At 44.3% G+C, this 22500-nt stretch overlaps 1 protein-coding gene across 4 annotated transcripts in view; it reads right to left on the bottom strand.

The window, feature by feature from the left end:
* Positions 1–22500, bottom strand: part of LOC147018818 (adipolin-like) — a 103171-nt gene that overhangs the window by 390 nt on the left and 80281 nt on the right. For 2 of the 4 annotated variants that reach the window (XM_085898870.1, XM_085898868.1), the window contains exons 6-8: positions 19132–19237; positions 4141–4219; positions 1–1147 (exon numbers count right to left, since the gene is read on the bottom strand). The exon at positions 1–1147 is cut by the window's left edge and continues 390 nt beyond it. In XM_085898870.1, coding sequence (XP_085754996.1) covers positions 1049–1147; positions 4141–4219; positions 19132–19237 — 284 coding nt within the window. In that variant the 3' untranslated portion in view covers positions 1–1048. The remainder of the gene's footprint in view (positions 1148–4140; positions 4220–19131; positions 19238–22500) is intronic. The other 2 variants (XM_085898872.1, XM_085898869.1) reach the window with 1 other exon arrangement.

Below are 22500 nucleotides of genomic sequence, written 5' to 3'. Positions count from 1 at the left end.
TTAATCGCAAAGTCATGAGAACATTCCATCATTTTTTTTCTTTTTTTTTTTGGTAATCGCAAGAAAGATACGATGTTATCACTTTATTCATGTGCTCACGTCTGGTGTTCATTTCCAAAAGGGTAAGGTCTCCGTTCAGGCTGAAAAAAATCCTTTTTCTTTTCAAAAGCGAGATGGAGCATTCTTGGTGCTCAACGTTTTGAAAGTTCTCGTCAACTTTGTCTGCGTCCACTGCACCCACGGCTCCAAACAATCAAGGAAATCTTCCTGATCACTACGACTGATTTCCACTAAACGAAGGTTTGATCCAAAGTTGTTTTGATTTCGAAGAGGCAGCGTGCCTTTGCTGAGGAGTTGGCTTGGTCCCCTAAACGTCTTCCAGGAGCGTTACTTATTTCTTTTTCGAAGTCCTCGTTTCCACGGTGGGTCCTCGTGAAGCCAATTGCAGGTTGGCGTCAGGTTTCAATGTGATGAAGAAAAATGTCGAAAATGGCATGGTGGCGACTGTAATTTTGTCGAATGCAGTGTGAGCTTGCAAACCGAGGGTGGTAATTCAACGGTGAGATGTTCAGATGCACAGATGCAGGGAAAGTGTCAAAAGAAGGAGGTGGTGTTCATTAACACGAGGTTATTGAGTAACTCCAAATTTAAGTTGCTCGAAATGCTTCGGATAGGGCAGCACGATGATTTCCTCACACAATGACACTGTCATTAACTTTGGCAATTTTCTTTCCAAATCATCACTCAGAAATGTTTTTTGTTTTTTTTTAATATCCTGGTGGAGCAATAATCACCTAGAATGTCGATGCTAAAAGCCTTCATGCTTGGAAGTTTTTCCTGCAGTTGAAGAAGTCACGTTGGCTTGTTCAAGTGATCAATATCTTCCTTTTTCATTCTGCATACTCTACGATGAGCCAACCTGATGGTTATGGCAGCCAAGATCGAAAGTTCAGCATTGCAAATACTTTAACGGTGAATCTTGTCGTAAGTGATTTGTACAGTGAGGTCTGATGATCACATATGAGTATGATCACATCAGCGAGGGTCACTAAACACCCAGCAAAACGCCAGCAAAGTCAGAACCACCAAGGATGCCGATGCTCACGCTCGAGTTGTTCTCCACGAAGACTGAAGCACGTTGCTGCGCCTGCCGTTTGTAAAATAAAAATAAACAGTACAATTATGAAATGCAAAACCTGATGAGCAAATGACAGAAACATCATAAAGAAAATAAATAAATGTCTACTTTTTGGGGTTGATGGGATTAACAGACTCGCTTATGGGTTTGATTGTCAGTCCCACGATAAAATTGGCCAAAGGATGGCATACATCGAGTGTGCCATCTTTTGGTAGGGGACGTTCATCAGCCTGTCCCGTCCGTTAGCATTTTACTGGCGGACCTTGCACCTTTCATGAGAGTAGACCACTGTATGTCGGTAACCAAGCCAACTTTGAAATCCCTGACCGAATTTACATGGTCTGCTTCATCAGCGGCATATCCATGCTCATACATTCGATACAACCACGACACGTGGTGTACGTATGGGCATGAGTGAATTAATTAGTATTTAATATGTGACAAATGTTTACATCATGGAAAGCGGTCAAGTACAAACCTGAAAAAATGAGGTTGTTCGTTAAATTTTTGTTGTGGGAGGGTAATAGGGGATTTAGGGCAACTTCGATGACAAGGTTAAAGAAAGAGATTTTTTTTGTACAATTGCAAGCAAACCCTCCAAGGACAGGCTGATGTGGTGAGAGCGGAACGCGATGGCGATATCTGTAGAAGATTGATTTTAAAGTGTAGCCTGACCCTGCATGTGGTCAAGGCTCATAACTGCCAATTCCACAAGGAAATTATAGCAATTTCCTTTCCTGTCTGACCACAACCCGACAAATCCCCTCCTGCGCCCCATTATCCCATTAAAAAAAAAGGCCGCGTGTTGGCTTGTCACTTGCGGTTTACTCGGGAAGGCTCAAGCTGGTGTTACTCCTGGTTTTCCCAAAGTAAGGAATTTAACGCCTTGCCGCCAAGCTCTTGGGAAAACACAACGCCAACACCATTGTCCAATGTCACACCGCACGCAGGCTCGTGCACTTTTCCAAGATACCCAAGCTACTATATCTCTTTCCGATTCAGACTTCAACACGCTGGAATGTGCTGGCTCAGTGCCCCCGCTGCTTGGCACCAGATACCTCAGCATTTGATGGCATGAGCCCCGCACGCTGTGCCCGAGTGCTGCTAACCAGGCCTCGGATGAGTTGCCTGGCCTATGAAGAATTACTGCCATTTTGAAAAAAAGAGGTTGCAAACCACAAGGCCCAAAATTGGTTTTTCATTCTCCATTTCTGGATCGTTGGACAATTTACCATAACAGTGAACCCAGCCATTACTGATTATTTGTTAAGTATTTTCCAAGTCCACATCACCGAAAAACAATTTGGACATTGTGTTCCCAAAAAACTTTTCTCTATATTTGTTTGGTTTTGCCTGACATTACAATAGACTGTGCAGGAGTGTTTCTCTGTTGTGGATATTTATTGATATACCAGCAGGGATGCAGGGAAATGGACTGAAGATGCTTGATAAAGAAAAGTTCCGTTTTTATCGTACTTTAGATCATTGGAACGAGGTGGTTACAGTTCAGGAAAGGTTCTTTTTTTTTTCGGCAAAGCTGGCCAAATCTTTGCTCAGTCAAACCAGAAAATGCAGGATTTGGCAACGGTACTGGTCAAAGTCTTATCTTGAAAAACATAATTAATATCTGCAAGCGTCTGTAATCTTAACATGCATTATTAGCAATAGACATGAGAAAGCAAACCTGTCTGAAAATGTTTAGACTGTGAAACAATTATCGTGTCCTTAAATTATAGTCCGATTAACAAAAACATTCGACTTCAGTCATGAAATTTATATTTGACCTGACAATTTCCAAATGATGATGCCATGAGTTTGAAACCGTCAGTGTAAATGCGATGACAGTACCTGCCTAGAGCTCCCGAAGAATCCCAAAGTATTTTTTTGTTTCGAGACTCTAAATGTTGCACAAAATGGATATTTCATGTTATTGAGGAAAATAAGTCCTTTCCTCAATAACCGCTGTGATTGGTGTGAATTCAAAAATATTGCGAGAAATGTTGGTTGGTCAAAGTTGGTCATGACCCACATTGGATGAAACAATTGGCAAAAGGATCATCTGCTGTGAAGGATATTACAGGATCCATATCGTCCGCAATGCAGATGGACAGCCGGATTGACGTCCCTTCTGATGGATGGTGTGATCCATGATGCCTCCTCCCCCTTCCTGGCATTGCAATTAATGGCAGTAATTGATCACAGCCCAACACCCAAAAGATGTGCGGTAGGATGGTCACATGTTCACATAATAATCAACACGAGTCCCAAACAGCAATGTTTCTGCCTTATTGGTCTCATCAGCAGGACAAAAAGGTCAATACAAAACTTGTAACTTTAAAACATTAACAAAATTGTTCACATAAACATAAAGCACAATAATTTTCATCCAATCCAAAAGAAAAACAGCTCACACCTTGAGCTTGATCCTAAAACCAAAGCATTATTTAAATAAACTGCAAAATTATATTAAGATTCCTATACAATGTGTAAGACTCGAATGAGGGTATTCGGATTTCTGGTCCATAAAGAATATTATCATGATGATGAGACGACATAAAGTAATGTTTACAACATGGAGCATGGAATTTGAACTTGGGCCTGTTGATGTGGGTGAAGGCATCAGATAAATAAGCTTTCCAATGCACCGCAATAGGTGTGTTTGATCAAAATGGTGTGAAACCATGCAATCTCAAAAGGAGTTTCACAGCGTATGTCTGTAACAAGCAGTGCGCGTGGATTTCGACCTGGCCGAGACTAAATGTCTGGGACTTGGACAGAATACCAGGACGTAATGATCTCACGTTTGTCAAAGGCACCGTGAAGACTATTCATGCTTGATTCAAGGCTAGTGCCGGTATAATGCAATGAGAGTTTCTTAACAAGAAGCAGGTGATGCAGAATAGGAAAAAGGTCAAGGACGTTTGGGCAGGAGGATGTTGGGGTTTTGGGGTATTGGTGACAGATACGAGTACAAAGAAAGGCTGAAGGAAGACTATCCTCACCTCGACATAGACGATGCCAGAAAGGTGTATCGTGACCATCCGTCCGTTGCCTTTGAGTCCTGAAAAAGCTTTCAGAGCACTGTGTGATGAATGGGGAGAGAAAGGACAGAAACAGAGAAAGTTGGTCACTCGTAGTACAAGGCAAGGCTGTGGCCTAGTCGTGAAAAAGTGCGAGTCATTCATGCCAGCATGTGTTATGTCTGAACCAGGAGAAGAAAAAAAAAAAAAACAATCTTCACAAGGTCCAAAGTGATCCAGCAGGCCGTGTTTGCGTGGTGTGCAGTGTGCTTGGCATTCCCTCAAGCTGTTTTATCTTATTTCATTCAATTCTATTTTGCTTTGCTTTGCCATGCACGGAGTTCCCTGACGTGCGCGACATGGCGTGGGGGCCGCCAAAGTCAGCCGGCTTGCAGTGAGACTGCGCCAAGCCTGCTGTAGTAATCACGGCAACCGTTACTCGTTCTGATGGATGTGGGGAGTATTCTCAGCAAGGCATCTGAAAGGATTTAAAAGGATGCTCTCGTGACTTTGAGGCAGGCTCCCCCAACAGTCTGCAGTTTATCTGCAGAGGGCCTGACTTTCTTTAGAGAACGATTGCGTTTCGCTCTGGTCTTTATCCATTTCCTTCTTCACGTGTGTTGATGTTTGTGGTTCAGCAGGCTAAGGGCTCCAGCATTAGGATGAGGCTGAGATTTGTTCAGCAACCCTGCCTAGATTCTTGTTATGGAGAATGAATGGCAAAAAGGCAAAAAGATCTGGAAAAATAGCTTTCATCTCATTTCACCAAAGAAGTACAGGTATTACAGTTTGGACCAATCTTGTAAATTACAACTTGTGAAAATATTACTCATCATAAAATGAGTTTCAGCTTAGGATTCAGTTCTTTTATCAGAAAGGAACCAAATCAAACCTTTTGAAAGTTTAAAACGAAAAGTGATATAGTAACATCTGGTCTTGAGCACATTAATTTCAAAGAATGGACAATTTATCTGATAAAAGGTTTATTTGTATCACGATGTTGCACAAATACATAATTTATATGCTTTATGAGGGTTTAAGCTGGACGATGACGATCACGATATATATATATATATATATATATATATATATATATATATATATATATATATATATATATATATATATATATATATATATATATATATATATATATATATCTCTATATATATATATATATATATATATATATATATATATATATATATATATATATCTCTCTCTCTCTCTCTCTCTCTCTCTCTCTCTCTCTCTCTCTCTCTCTCTATATATATATATATATATATATATATATATATATATATATATATATATATATATATATATATATATATATAGTTGTCGCTCTGCAAAGCCAGCACTCCTCCGAGGTCTTAGCATCCAAAATTTCGTGATCCAGAGACAGTTATTTAATTAGTATTCGTTTCGTAGCCCTTCCACATGTATAGTGGATAAAAGGGACAAGATGCATTGTGTCGGGCTTTTAGTTAGGTCTTTAACTCCATATATTCTTTCATCTCTTTAAATCCCTTTATTTCGCACACAACCCCACCATGCATGCACGCATGTCAGATCAGTGAGGTTACTTGTGGAGCGTCATGAGGAATATACCCGTAACTCATTTGCATACATGCGCCATTTCCCTGTTCAAATGGCATGCCATAAACCAACCGACACCTCACCTCAGACCCTCACAATGATGCTACAACCCTCACCATAATTCCCACAATGCCTCCGAATATTCCCAACAACAACCTATGCTCAACCTCCTCGCCAAAATCACCTCATCCGCTTCAGCCTCCTCACCGAAACCACCTTCACCACAAATGCCACAGTGCTTCTTCTACCTCACTACAACCGCTACAAACCACCCCAACCACATTTAGCTCCCGGGATGCTCACCACATTCCCTGGGGAATGAATGACATTAAGGGCCGGGGTACTTTGGTGTGTAACTTGAAGCGCGAATATGCACTGGGGGCTCGTTCAATGATGTCTGGGTGGCCCTGGCGTTCTGCTAAGTCACAATGCTCAAACGGAGTTCAGCACACGGTCATTGCCGGAGAGCGCTCCCGAAAACCCTCAGTCAATGTAAAGTCGGAGCTCTGTCGCATGGCCAGGCTGGAGAGTAACTTAAGCCATTTTCAGCTCTGGAGTCTGGCGGGGTGTGGCTACGGCTCGGGGTGGCATCTTCACACTATCTCTTCCATCCTTTGTCCAGAGCCTTTGCCAAGCCAAGCGTCATCCGAGCTGAGAAGGCAGCACAACCGAGTGAGGCGAGCATCGTTACTAGGTCATTGCTGGGTCATTGCTGCTCGGCTTCCATAGCGTTCCATAGTCATCTTTGTTAACCATACAAATACAGATTTTCTTACATGGCCCGTTAAGAATATCCTTTCACACATTCTTTTCTTTCCTTTGTTTTTCCAACTCCCCACTGACCCACACCCTCACACCTTCGCACCTTCCTCTTGCACCATGCTGCACCACACTTTTTGCACCTCCCACTCACACAACATAGACACCCCAGTTTTCTTCCCTCCTCCCCCTCCTCAGCGATTGGGTTGCATAGGTCTGTCGATCATGCCAGGTACAATGAGGTCCCTTACTACTCAACTGCTTCTCCTCTTTCTGAATTATCTTGCTTCCTCGGGTGTGTGTGTGTGTGTGTGTGTGTGTGTGTGTGTGTGTGTGTGTGTGTGTGTGTGTGTGTGTGTGTGTGTGTGTGTGTGTATGTGTATGTTTGCCTGTTATGTTGGGATAATTTAAGATTGTCGAAGTTTATCTCTGGTTAACTCTGCTCTGTGTCTTCTGTCTTTGTAAATAATAATTGCATTTCTTTTGCTGCACCCACAAATCCCTTTGCTTTCCCTGCGGTACATAATTGTGAATAAACGTAAACTGTTTCATATTTTCCTTCATTGGTCCAGCATGGTCCACACATTAACTAAGCCGGGAAGTTCTACCCCACCAGATATGCTCTTGTTAGCCAGCGCACACTTACTATTTTGCTCAGCAGTAATCCGAGTGTGCACTAAAGGCAGGAAACCCTAATTGGCTTGGCTGTCCACAGGTACTGTAAGTTATTGTGCGAAGTAGTGTAACCCTGCCCAGATTGGCCATGCCAATCGGCATTCACGGTTGCTTAGCAACCTGCCAGTGCGCGGAGTTATCTGTGCCCGGCAGCCTCAGGACCGGTCATTCGAGAGGGACCCAAGCGCTTCCTCTTGTGGCGAGCCTCGAACCCTGAGTCCGCAACAATGCAATTTGGCTAATTTGGTGTGAAAATGTGGAGCCAAGTTAAAGTTTTCCTTCCTCAAATAAAAAGTTGTTCGTGGTAAAATATCCATCCCTAAACATAAATCGTTTTTGAAGTCTTCACTTCATGTGGTTTCCTGAAAATGGTATGAGTGTGTGCATAGTTAATAAGCTTACAAATCAATTTTTTGGCAATTTTTGAATGAAAAATATTCGCCAAATTATACCTTTGCTCGTATTTGGCGATTTAGCGAATGAGAGCTAACCAGGTGTGGATCCAGGATTATAGAATGAGGTGATGGGGATGGGGGAGCGCTCTTGATCTGCAGTGTGTGTGCGTGTGTGTAAAGTGAGGAAGTGGGGCAGGGTGGAGGGGGGGGGAGGTACTCCCTCACCAAGCATCAAAGCCTTCTCCACCAGGTATTTTACCAACATGAGACCTACTTATAGCAGTTCATTACAGGGAGTCGAAACAGGTTATTATAGAAAACTTAGCACATTTCTTTTTTACTGTGTGAAAGTCCATAATACGATGGCATAGATAGACCAAGAAGCTTGCTGAATCCGTTTATTTTGAAAAATAATTGTTGGTTCGATAAAAAAGGCCATTGGGGAGGGATGGGTTAGGCAGGGGTCGAGTCCCGATATACTAGGAGTCGCAACAGCTTGCAATTTGAAGCCATTTTGTTTCCATTGAGCGCAGCTCGGCGTACCTGTGCCCATTGTGTGTGAAGCTTAATGCGTCGGTTTTCTCATCAGTCTGTCTTTCTCTGCACCCAAAAGGAAGATTATACTACTTAATGGGGTTTTTCGTTCATCCAACTCGCGAGTGAGTGAGTAGAAGAAACACATCGGCAGTGACAGAATTCAGATATTTGAAATAATTGGAAGAAGGAAAATGAAAGACAGAAATGAAGGCACACGATCGAGACAGTAGAGAATTAGAAGAGAACAATTGTGAGTGAAAAGAAAGAGAGGGATTGAGAAAATTGATTAATTGATTGAGTGCTCTGCCTGAAGGCAGGTCATTTGCTTGCTTGGCAAGGGTGATACTGGGTGGTTTGACAGTGCCTTCCCAGCAGTTAATCAGCGCAGGATTTTACAATTTGACTTGGATGCCGATGGTTGCTTGTCTACTCTTCGCTAAGATCACCGTGGGATCTTTTACATCCACAAACTAATGATAGCAGATGGGACACCCGTTTTAACGTCCATTCGAGGGACGGGACACACATTGATGAATGACGTTGCCTGTGAAACACCAGAATGACAGTAGCTGGGCCAGGATTTGAACCGAGGATAAACGCTTGGAGACGATTGCGTGCATCTCTAGTCTATAGGCCATCCTGCCGGTAACCTGAGAAGATATGAAAAGGGAAAGTTTTTCTTTGCAATCAAACGGAGCAGGAATGAATTTAGAAAGAACTCGAAGGGCATCGGTGGAGCACATACCTCCGCCACGAGAACATATCGTGCTATATATTAGTTTAGCCCAATCTCTCAATGGTGAAGAATCACTACAAAATTGTAGTAGCCGGATCTGGATCCGGATATTCACAAAAGTCCTCGTCACGCACCCAACCTGTCCACAAAATTTCATCCGGATCCGTCCACAACATTTTGAGATATCCTGTACACAGACAAACAAACAATCAAACAAACAAACAAACAGACAAAAAGGGGGTGAAAACATAACCTCCTTCACCTTCGGTGGCAGAGGTAACAAATAAGGAATAAGAGAGGGCTGCATTAAAATGGCGATGAGCCATAAGTGAAGGGGTTATATTTTTCCAACTCTTCATTTCTTTTAACATCAGTAATGTGCCAATGAAAACATGCATGTGTGTGTAATCCATCATTCTTTTCGATTTTCATGAAAAGTTTCATTAACTAATTCGAATAAATAAATAAACAAACTTTATAGTGACGTGTTTGCTTTTCAGCAATTTTGCCGGGATGTTCTTGATACGTCATAAATGATCTATAGATCTTTCGATGATGATAAATTTCTGTTTTCAAGTTACATCAACCTGCAAACTGCAATCCGATCACGGCGCAACACGTACATGTACCCACTTGGGACGACAACTTACCTGGCGCAGAAATGACCCCGAAGTTGGTTTCCATCACAGCCGACCAACTTTATTTTCCCGAATTGTGTAGATTTTGAAATCGATTGGTGCATCCCGTGGCACAGCATTCTTCGTTTTAAAAACAATGACGAGTTATCATGTGCTTATTTAATGAACTCTCGATGGAAACAAAATGGTGCCCATGACGCACGTAACCAAAATTTCTAGGACACGCCATGTCACTCTCGGCGGGGGGCGCGCTTGGTGGGGGTGTTCCTCTAGACCTTCGAAATCCCTATGGATTCACCTCTAATAACACTTAATCAGTGTTTCAGTTGAAGCTTTCTGACCTTTTATTAAAAAAAAAACGGTTTTCTGTCTCAACTGTAATGTCCTCCTCAAGGTAAAACAAAGATTTGTGGAAACAAAAAAAAAAAAGAACATAAAACTTTAATAACTCAGCGTTTATATACGGTACAAGTATTGGGCTCAAGTTATTCCAGACACTTGGATAATCCATTCAGCAGCTTGAAAATACGAGTAATGGGCATGGTTTTAGATGTTGCATTACTCAGGTAGGCTACGACTCGGTACTCGCATAGTGATCATCGTGTTCATTCTACATGGGTCACGATGTAAAGGGAAGTAAGAATAAGTGAAAGGATGTGGAATCTGCCCAGGATTCAAACATCTCGAGAAAATAATCACGATTCGCACCATGACAAACACAAGATGTGCCACAGCAAGCTGGATCCCAGAAATAATGGAACAGCAGGCTATCTGTAAGGAATATAATTTAACAGTAGAATGAAGAAAGTTGCCCTACATCACAGAACGAACGAATGAAAAAAGTTATATGTATGATTTATTTTGCCCAAGGGTTTGTTCTCAAATGCATGGTAATAAAAAAAAAGTTTAGGTCACATGGTTCGGAAGATGTTTAGAGGTTCCATTCTTGTGGAATCTCCATGTTATTGGAGAGGTAAATAACATCCCGTAGATATTTAGTTTGAGGAAGTTTATTTTGCGGTTATAGAGTCATTCTAGGTAAGAGAATGGTACACAATATTTTAGATTGACCTCTCAAGCATTCATCTGCTGATATTGTTTAGCCATTCCATGCAGTGCATGATGATGACGTCATCCACTTTTCCCTGACAAGCCCCATTCCTCGCAAGGAATGACTGAGCTTGTAAACAGTGCATTTAAAAGCACAGATCCTTTGTGCAAAATTGGGTACAATGTTAAACTTTTCCTCCCCTTTATATCATGTAAGTTTGGGTTGAGGATCACTGTGCAAGACAAGCAGCCTCAAGATCAGCTGAGATTACAGAGCAGACACTGGTTTGGGTTGAGGATCACTGTGCAAGAGAAGCAGCCTCAAGGTCAGCTGAGATTACAGAGCAGACACAGGTTCAGGTTGAGGATCACTGTGCAAGACAAGCAGCCTCAAGATCAGCTGAGATTACAGAGCAGACACAGGTTCAGGTTGAGGATCACTGTGCAAGACAAGCAACCTCAAGTTCAGCTGAGATTACAGAGCAGACACTGGTTTTGGGTCGAGGATCACTGTGTAAGAGAAGCAGCCTCAAGGTCAGCTAAGATTACAAAGCAGACACAGGTTTGGGTTGAGGATCACTGTGCAAGAGAAGCAGCTTCAAGTTCAGCTGCGATTACAAAGCAGACACCGGTTCAGGTTGAGGATCACTGTGCAAGACAAGCAGCCTCAACGTCAGCTGAGATTACAGAGCAGACACATGGTCGTGATGAGGATCAACATGCAAGAGAAACAGTCTCCAGGGCAGCATGTTGCGCGTCCTTAGAAGGTGAAGCATTTCGATACAAGTCCAAGTGCATTTTGCAAGATTGGTAATTCATAGAAAACCATAAGGCCAACATTCCCAAATTTGTCATCCAGGAAATATTTAAATAAATATTGCATTGAATTTCCCCAGGCAATGCCGGGTACTTCAGCGAGTCTTTTATAAAAGACATGTGGGACAAATCAGTACATTAATTATTTTAAAGTCAATATACAAAATGCCCAAAAATATGAATATTGTTACGGCTGTGGAAATTCGCAGAGCACCATTATAGTTCCTTAGTTCAGTTATGCCGATAAGACTGTGTTCAGATAGATTTCCCCACTGTTGTCTAATGGGAATTTGTTCATGTGATCAGGGCTGTGATCTTTGAGTTAGCCGTTTTTCTTTTACTATCGTTATTTTGGACCAACCGCTCACAACCACCACCTACCCCACCAACAGCGCTCTCACAAACGCCTTCACACAACCACCTCCTCCACAAACGCCCTCACACAACCACCACCTCCTCTACCAACAGCGCTCTCACAACCGCCTTTGCACAACAACCTCCTCCACAACCGCCCTCACACAACCACCTTCTCCACAACGCCAACCACAGCCACCATCTCCCAAACCGCATATCCCACAATACACAACAACGGAACAACATCGTTTCACCTTCAACTCCGCGGGCGCTGCCATCTTAGCGCCGGCCACGGCAAGGTCGCTGCAAACAAACGCGGAGGTTTCCTTATTCCCAGTGACGGTGATTTCTACCACGTCCGCTCTCCCTTCAGCATCGATGATTCCTGCCACGTCCGCTCGCCCTGAACTTTGCCTCGGAATTCGGATCATGAGAGCAAGAGGGGCGGAGCCAGTGGGGGTCAGAGGTGAAAGTGCAGAGATTAGATCTTGCCTCACGAACCCTATAAAACGGCGCACATAGCGCCAGTTCTGGCAGTCGAGTCGGTCAGGGGTTTGGAGCGGAGTTCGAGCCCAGTGGAGGGCAGTGGAAGTCCGGGTTCGCCGAGGAGACGGAGCAGGGAACACAGCAGGCCGGCCGTGCCACGCATAACGGCGCGTTTGTGTGGGACGTGGAGAGGTTGCCAGCCAGCAGCGAACAGTCCGAGGTGATCGGGCTTCGGGACAGTCCGAGCAGCACAAGGGATGGACAGGCTCTAAAAGAGAGCATCAACTCTGAAAGAGCATAAGGCCCGTTCGTTCCTCTGAGGCGTTGCCGGCTGGACCCAAATCACCAGGCCGTCAGACGAGGCCTGGGCCGGACCGCGGTCATGACAGCAGCCGTATGGACGGGACGTTGCGGGTCGCCCCAGCGAGGTGAAGGTAACCAGCACGGCCTCGCGGAGCCTCTGCGGTCTACACGGCTCCATGCAATAAAGACCCAAAGAGGTCCAGTCTACCCCTCGTCTTTCCTGGGGGTTTTCCTTGCTTTTGAATGAATGTTGTGGCACCATGTCCGCAAGTAGAACTGTATAAGTGACTGTGCATGATACATAGATGGTAGTAGCTCTTTTTTTGTATTACTTTTGTTGGTTGTATACTTGTGTGCGTGTTCGGCATTGCATACCTGCATGACTGCATCATTGTTTACGTGTGCTTTGTAATAAATTTGTTTGTTCAAATGTTAACCCATTCGTTGCGTCCTCTTCCCTTAATTGAGCTGCCCTCTTGCATTCGGAATATAGTTGGTTTTTAAGTAGCCGGTAAAGTGATCAGGTCCAACGGGACTGCGCGATAATACCCTAACCCTAACAGCTCGGTTATCCCAAAAGGAAGTGAGCTGCTTAAGGCCTAAGTAACATTTGCCACGGCGGCCGTGGGGTCTCCAAAATCTACGACTACTAGCAATTATACGGCGGCCGGAGTATTTCCACGGTCACACAATGTAGCAGTCACATATGTTTTTATTTTTCAGGGAGCCGCACGGCGAATTTATAAATTGTGGAGACCGAAAACCTGGAGGTGCTGTACGGTCTTTTGATTTGATGTCGCACCGTGACCTTAGGGCGTTCCTGCGGTGGCCATAGAATTTTCAAGGCAGACGCAAGGTAGCCTCAAGGTGCCCGCAAGGTGACCGCAGGGGGGTCCTAAGGCGACCGTGCGGCCAGACGGACGGTAACGAATGGGTTAATTATTATTATTATTTTTTTAACCATTTTTTTTTTTCGGCTTGTCGAATTGGTACGGTGAACGTAGAAATGAAAAAAGTTATAACTCCGCGTTATAATTCCACGGCGACCCCTACGGCCTGTACAAGAAAGCCAAAAGGCGTAGGGCCACCCTGAGGCCACCGCAGAAATTCTGCGCCCGCCGCACGTTTCTGTCAATTCAGAGGGCGTACGGCCGCCGTATCCTTGCCATAGAGCAAATGTGACTTAGGCCTAAGCGGCTCGTTTCCAAGCGGTCCCGTTGAGGTACAATCTCTCGGTAATCTACCCGCGCGATTAATTAGGTATATCGACAATTCGGCGATTGACCCTGTAGCACGCGGGTAGAGTACGGACAAGGTTGTGGTGTGCTTAAAAACCCACCCGTGGCTGGTTTTTGGCGTTGATCCGGAAAGCCGCAACTGGATTGTCCGTTCGGTGGGCGAGGTGGCCGCTATTGGTTAGACGCAGTCATTCGCACGCCGGCGGGTGGAAATCTGTAAAAATATATTGTTGTAGGCTGGGTATCGGTGGCAAGCACGACTGCTAGATGAAGCAGTAGAGTCGGCTCCACCGAACACCTGGAATCTAGATCGTACCTTTCCGATAACTCCGAAGGTACGGGTTGGGTCCCTTACAGGATCGTGAATCGTCAATAAGTCAACCAAGTGGGACAGGGTTATTTTGCCAAACTTCAAAATACCTAGAGGCCCACATGGTGAGCTACCGAGGAATTCACACCCTCGACAGAGATCGAACGGGATGAGCCGTAACCATGCTCGACCCATGCGTAACCCGAGCGGATGGTTACCGAGGTCCCATCAGTCCAAATGCACGACCACGGCAGCAACAGCCTTTTTAATCCCCCCAACACGCACTGTGCTAAACCAATGCAGGAAAGGACAGATACGAGCTGAAACATTCAACAATAGGAATATTTATTTACAATAGTGTGGGAGGGGAACACAGACGGGCAGAGTTAAACCGACTGAGCAATGCAATCATGCACAGCAAAAAAAGCACTTAACAATTCCTACTTGACAAGACTGGGCCCAAGGACACACGCACACACACACAAATATCCCAGGAAGAGATGGACCTCGTGGGTCTGTCTCGGTCAAGCCGGATCGTGGTACCTATCCGCTTCGTGCGGCCACACCGACTTCGAACCACCACGGTGGGACTCAAACCCACGACCCGAAGTCCACGACCACGACCGTCTGCTGAGCCTTCGTCGACAACCACTCACTGGCTTTGGATGCCAGGTTGGAAATATCTCCCACACGATGACCAGCTGCTTGACAAAATTCCCCGATCACTCGAACTGGCGAACGCTCCTGCCACGAGCACACTGTCTCTCCCAACGTTGGTCCAAACAATCAAAACTTCTCCTCAGGCGGGAGGGGCTTCTTTTCTGGCCACTTGCCTCCTGATTGGACGGTTGCGTCGCGTGATTCGCTCGTCGCCCCCGTGATTGGCCGAAAGGGCGCAAAGTCCACTAATTGGACCGGGGTGGGGGGGGGCGTGACGGCCGTCGTGGTGGACCGTCCCTCAAGCAAGGAGAGCAACATGGTCCTGCGTGGGCTGCGCTTATTGGGCGACTGGCGGCCACCTCGCTCGCATCCCCTGGATAAGGCGAGAAAGACGTCAGGCCTTCGTGAACTCCACCCACGTACGTGCTGACACGCACGCGTGTAATGGTGCCGGTGGAGGATGGTGGAAGGAAGCGAAGGCAGGTGTCGTCGGTGTTGTTGTTGTTATAAGTGTTAAAGAAAACCCGAACTATCAAAATAACTCCGCAGCGCATGAACATTTAATTCCCATTAGACGAGGGACGGGACCCTAACTAGAAACACGTACTTACCGATATAACTGTTCTATAAGGACTCTGGCTGTTGTGTGCTCATAGCTTCCAGATTCGTAACAATATATATATATATATATATATATATATATATATATATATATATATATATGTATGTATGTATGTATGTATATATATATATGTATGTATGTATGTATATATATACATGAGGCACCGCGAGGAGGAGTGATGTAAGGGCCACATCGGCCATTTTGGAGTTAATGCCATATTGCACTATTTTAACCCTTACCCTATCATCATCATATCATTAAAAAATGTCGCTTACATCACCCCCTCCTCGCCGGGCCATATATATATATATATATATATATATATATATATATATATATATATATATATATATATATATCTATATATATATCTATATATATATCTATATATATATCTATATATATATCTATATATATATATATATATATATATATATATATATATATATATATCTATATATATATCTATATATATATCTATATATATATATATATATATATCTATATATATATATATATATATATATATATATATCTATATATATATATCTATATATATATATATATATATATATATATATATATATAATTTTGATCGAGGCCAATCAAACACTTTACAGAGTGTTAGTGTTGCCAAAGCAGTTTGTTGGCAAGGGTTATACTGGGTGGTTTGCCGTTGCCTTCCCAGCATTTTTGTCCATGCGCTATCCTTTTAAATGTTGAGCGTCAAGCATGGAAGCAGCACGTACCATTTTTCAAGTGTTTGGTGTGACTCGGTCATGTTTCGAACGACGGACCTCCCCCTGCGGAGTCATACCAAAGACGCTCTTCAACACGAACAGATCATTTTTCTTTCACACGAAGTTTTAATTTTAAACAATATTCTCCAAAATGTATTCGAGTAATTATGGTGAGCATTAGTAATGAATAGCAATTAGTAATCATTGGGTGTAATGTCCCTAAACAATTAACTTTAAACTTTCAACCTTCAGGTGTTGAGAAGGACTGTTCTTCAAAGTTTTGAAAAGGAAGTGAGGCAAGATGCCCCCTTATCCCCTACTCCCCCATCCCCGTACCACCTCCTCGGTCCTGGGTATATGTTCAGTATCCTGAACGTCTGCACCAGAGTGCTCTCTGGTTGACGGTAATTATTGCAGGTAATTTCAAATGTAAAATGCTCAGTATACGAACAAATTGACCGAGAAGCAGGGGGGAGGAGGGCGGAGGGAGGGCAGGGGAGTGTGAGACATTTTCCCACCTTACTCCACCAAATCAAACGTGTAGCCTCTGTGACAACACCCTGAGGGGAAAAGCTTGCTAAGCTGGATGTGCCAAGGTGGGAAGAGAAGGTAGTTTGTGATCTGTGGGACGTGACGAGTCAAACAAACCAAGGCCTCAATCCATAATCCCTTAAGATCCCACCTCGTGTTGCCCCACACCTTTGACGATTCCTCCTGACGTTTGCAGCAAAGTGAACTCCGCCAAAGCACAGGTCTTAGTCTGAAATAACCTTTCACCCATTCTGGAAAAAAGATCTGGGATGCCTTCTACAATGGGATATGATGGGAAAGAAAGCTCCTAAACTGTCAGAATAGTCTGAAAACTCTATAAGATCCATGACAAAGGAACAATATGTACGCTTTGAAAGGTATGTTCCACACAGATCCTCTACGTTACAAAGAAAGTAAAAGTGTTCCTGAATACCCAACAAAAGATAGATTTGAGATTTCGAAAAGCAAGATATTATTTGCATTCAAACTTTTATCTTTTGACTGAATGTGATGTTTCAAAAGGATGAGGATAAATGAGAAGGAAGACCAGACCACAATGTTGTTGTTCGTCTTTAGGCTGCTCCCGTTAGGGGTCGCCACAGCGGATCATCCGTTATGATCCGCATACTGATTTGGCACAGGTTTTACGCCGGATGCCCGTCCTGACGCAACCCTGGTCGCCTCTTACGACGCAGGGATAAGGAATGGGGTTTGCCACGATTCCAGGCTGCCCTACACCCTCTCATAGCGTGGCCCAGCGCAGATCCCGTCCTCAAGCGATCCTCCAACCCAAGCCTCCGAGTAGCCAGATTACAGGCGCACGCCACTACGCCCGGTATAAAGACCAGACCACAATAGACCCCTTAAATAGATTCCAAGCTCATGCCTGGCCTACATGGACTCCATTTGGAAATGTCTCATTAATCGACATGATTTAAAAAATAATCCATTAGGAATCAAAAAGAAATATCATAAAAGCACTCAAAATACTCACATGTTATAAAGTGGGTTTTTTTTTTCTGTGGCCATTAATTATATTTGGGGGTCGACATTCCCCTATAGTCTATGTTTCCATATGATTGCCTATAGTTGGAAGAAAATTGATTGACAGGATGGCCCAGAGGTATGCACATTCACTTCTAAGCCGTCACCTGCCCAGGTTTGAATCCTGACCAAGCCATAAACTGTCATCACGGTGTTTCATCATTGTGTGGTGCCATCCCTCGCATGGACATTAAACTGGGCATCCCGTCTGCCACCATTAGTTAGTGAATGTTAAAAAATCCCACGGTGTCCTTCATGTAGAGAAGGCGAGCTATCGCGGGCACCATTGACAAATTCCAAATTTCTTCCCTAACTACTGCTGGCATTGGGATGGCAAAACACGCAACATGACCCCAGGCAGAACCGAAGCTCTGTATCAACTAATATGGGACATCGGATCGGAGTTGGAACAAAATCAAAAAATGTAAGCTCAAAAGAGCTCCATGAAAAGGAATTCTAATCCTCACCTGATGAAATTTTAAATTCCACATTGCAAAGCGTATTTCACTCAACATCATGCATCTCATGCTAGTTTCTCAACAAAAATGACGCAAATGCACTCTTTCTGTGAAACCCCCCATCCTTGTTGAAGCTAATTTTTTGTTTAGCTTTTAGAGTTCATGCTGAAATAGTTAGTTTCTTACATCACCCCAACCAATCCACCCTTCTCCCACCCCGAGGCCTCCCCCAACATCCACCCCTTCCCTCCACACACAAACACACACCTTACCCTGACCTGTGTGCCAGCCCCCACCACCATCACCACCACCCTCACCCATCTGTATCTGCCTTTAGCTAACTATGTCTGCACCAGAGCAAGCCAAGCTCACACCAAAGCATTTTGTACTGAAAGGAACATCAAAGAAAAGGCACAAGGTTGGGTTTCCAGTCCCGTACATTCGTTTGACAATGGGTGCCAGGGTACGTCGGCTGGCCTGTTCTATCTCCTCCCCTTCGAGGCAGCCTCTCTCTTTCTATCCATGAAAATCAGAGCCAAAACTGCTATCCTTCAAGGAGCACAGAAGGCTCAGATAAAATGCTCTAACCTCCTGTCTGAGCAGCACAAAAAGGCAGAAAAATGCTGGTTCCATCGCCAAACAGAACCAAAGCTGCAAGAAGGTGAAGACTATAATATCTTGTGGCATTTATAAGTGTATACCTCTGTTTTCTGGCTCAAGGACACATCCACTTGGGAGGTCCTCAAGGAGATAGAGAAGGCAGCCAGAAGGTAAGTTAAAGCCAAGTCAAATATTTCCTGGAGTATAGCCATGATGACAGAAATGTTGCCAGGATGTGCTGCTGTTTCTGACTTCATTTTCCTTATTTCACGTCAAGGCACGTTTGGTGCTTGGTCCTGGTACACAGAACCCTACACACCTACCGGAGACCTTTTCAGTTGTGAACAATCTGTTTACAAGGCCAATAATTAAACATGGTGTGATTCTCAAGGTTCAGCTGCTCTTTAAGTGGGTTGTCTTACCTCTGGTGGTGACATTGCTCATTGAAGCAGATGAAAATTCGAACCTTGTCGCGCTCTCTCAACCGCCTTTTTCTTTGTGTCTCTGAGCAATCTAAGTACACACAGACTTCACACAATCATTCAACACCACCGCAATAATCCATCCATTTTGGTACAAAGTACATAGATAGTCCCTAATAGGCTGTTACTTAATGCAAATTGCAAGAAACCACAATAAATAAATGCAAATTAGTGAATATGTGCATTTAGTTTTCATCAGCTTTTTCCCTTGCTTGAAAGTCTATGAATGGTTTAAGAATGGCACCAAGGAAGCAACTTTCAATGGAACAGCGTGTGAAGATCCAAACTCTGTGAGAAAAAGTGCACACTATGAGGAAAATAGCAAAAAAGCTGAAGATCTCAATGGTGTGAGATACACTTTGCAACACCTGAAACAAACTGGCTTGGCAGAAACAAGAAAAGATCAGGAAGATCCAGAAGAACCTCCCTGAGGGAAGACAAGCAATTGAAGTTGCTCAGCTTATACAATAGAAGACAATCAAGTCAGCAGATGAAAAAAAACTATATGAGAGCAGGCCTGAACATTCACACCTTGGCCAGCACTGTGCACACAAGGATTATTGCAGCAGATCTCCATGGCAGAGTTGCAGCAAATAAACCACTGTTGAGATCACAGGACAAGAAGAAAAGACTGAAATTTGGCAGGCAACACCAACATTGGGTGATTGAAGAATGGAATATGCGGGATATCAAGGACAAACTCTGGTATGATGAATCAAAATTTGTACTTTTTGGATCTAACAGACACCAGTTTGTATGTTGAAGACTTGGAGAATGTTATGACATACAATGTTTCCAGCCGAAATGTACACTTTGAAACACGGGAGAGACTCTGAGACTGTCTGGGGTCGTATCTCAGCTTTCGGTATCGGAAAACTTGTTAAAATCAATAGGACGCTAACAAAAGAGAAGTACAAGCAGATACTGCAGCATCGTGCATTAACTCGCCAGACATGTTTTTAACCACAACATGGTAATTCTCTCGAGGCTTCCTCAGTTGCCAAGAGCTTTGAATCCAAATCGTTAGTGTTATCTGATACCTTCAGAATTTCAACCTGCAACCTCTCAAATGCCAGTCTCATGTCAACACTATGCTACCAGCATATCTATTCCACTTCAGTGGTTGAGTGAATAAGGATTTGTTGCTTTACTTCTGTGGCATGGCTTCATATCTTATAGTTGTTTCGTGCAATGTTTCAGCCATTTCACTTCGTCAAGCTGTGTGAATGTGACAGAGCTTGTAGTTTCTTTCGAATAAGTACACATAGCCAAATATTTTGTATGGGTTGACTTGTGTTCGTCACACCTTCATTACCATTTACATTGTTTCTTGCTTTTAGTCCTTAATTTTTCTATATTTTTGTTTTGAAGTATCATGCAATTATGTGTGCTGGTAATAAGTCTTGTGCAATAATGATATAAATGTCTTGTGCAAGAGAAGGCAATTCTATCCATTCCTTCCACAGCACCACCCATACCAACATGAAGAACACTTCAGAACAGATGACAGCTGTTCATGGCAACAGAGAGAAATAACAGGTGTCAATGTACAGATTGAGAAGCAGACCAAGTTTGTGCATTTTTTTCTTCTATAAAGCAAGCGGTGAGGGGTAAGAAGGAGAGGAGAAAAATAAGGCCTGGGGTGATTGATTAGGTGAGAAGTGATTGGTTATTACCCCCAATTGCAGGATTGAGACGTGATTGGGTCTTGTTATCTAATATATAAAGCTCTGACTGACTCACTCACTCACTGATATTAAAGATCGGAACCTTCCGGGTGACTTAGAAAGCTGAAATTTTGCATGCCGATGGACATTGAAGCCGGTACACCGGGAAAATTCACAGAATCATCAGCCAACATCCATAAATGAAAATATAAATAAATTTTCGGCCTTTCCGAGGGGAAAATTCGGATCAGGAATGCTTCACGCCCACTTCTCCTCCGTCCAATGGGCAAGCGCGAGATGGCTTGGCCCCGCCTCCAGGCGCGTGGAGGTGAATTCCGTATAGGTCCGTCTATGCAAATTTTAGGATCAGGGAGGTTCACGCCCATTTTTGCCCGACCAATGGCTGACCGAGGGGGCGGTGTGGGCCCGCCTCCAATCGCGTCCTGATCCGGGAATTTGCATATCGGCTTCTCCTGAGCGCTATAAAGGTGCGAGCGGAAGGCGACTCGTGCGCTGGAGTTGAGCGAGGAGGAGAGTGTGTCATCGAGGAGTTGCTTTTGGAGACAAGGAGCGTTGAGTTGGTGGAGTCGAGTCGAGTGCGCGCGGTGGAGCTGCAGGCAAGGGAGCTCGGGTCCGAGGCAAGGAGGACGGCGTCGGCGACGAGGTTGCGGTGTGGGGGATCGCTCGTCTCGTCGCGGGACCCAAGCCAGCCACTCCCCCTCCCCCAGGGCATCAACAATTTCCCCTTCCCCCCCCCCCCACGCTGAGATAGTGAAAAAGGGGGCCCCGTTACTCCCCCACCCTAAATGTGGTGCCAACAAGCACGCCAGGGGCCCGGAGTCGGAGCACAGCGGCGCGGACACTTTGCGGCTTGCCCGCCAACGCGTCACGAGGACGTGGGTAAGACCTCCTCGGTCTCGCGGACCTGGCCGCTCCTCCAGGCCCCGTGCACATTTGACCTACAGGCCTGTCTGCCTCCTTGTCTGTGAGGGTGGCTTCTTTCTTTTGCTTTTGTGTGAATGTTTGTTGGCGCCGTCTGTGAAGTAGAACTGTGTAAGTGTTGCCATGTGTACGCGTTAGTCGGTTGTATTTCATTTGCTTTATGTGCATTTTGATTCTGTATGGCTGTATATACGTGCTTTCCGTGTGCCGCGGAATAAAATGCTTGCTTGTTGAACTGTTCCCGCTCTGCTTCGTCTCCTTCCTTTTAATTGACTCTCCATCCTGCTTCACGTAAGGGGTTCGTAGTGGGTGCAACATCCCCGTAATTAATCGGAACCATCAAGGCCGACGATAACACCGCTCGGTTATCACTGTAGCACGGAACGGACTGCTTAAGCGGTTCGTTGTTCCGAGAGGGTCACGACAGAATTGTCCGTCCGGTGGGTGACGTGCCGTGATTCGAGTTACGTGGCCGTTCGCACGCCGGCGGGCGCGAATTCGCAACAATATATATATATATATATATATATATATATATATATATATATATATATATATATATATATATATATATGTGTGTATATATATATATATATATATATATATATATATATATATTGTTGCGGATTCGCGCCCGCCGGCGTGCGAACGGCCACGTAACTCGAATCGCGGCACGTCACCCACCGGACGGACAATCCCG

The sequence above is a fragment of the Eptatretus burgeri genome, chromosome 10 (assembly GCF_056783735.1).
Source record: "Eptatretus burgeri isolate ZD-2024b chromosome 10, Ebu_testis_v1, whole genome shotgun sequence".
NCBI lineage: Eukaryota > Metazoa > Chordata > Myxini > Myxiniformes > Myxinidae > Eptatretus > Eptatretus burgeri.
This window is presented reverse-complemented; position numbering and strand designations above follow the sequence as displayed.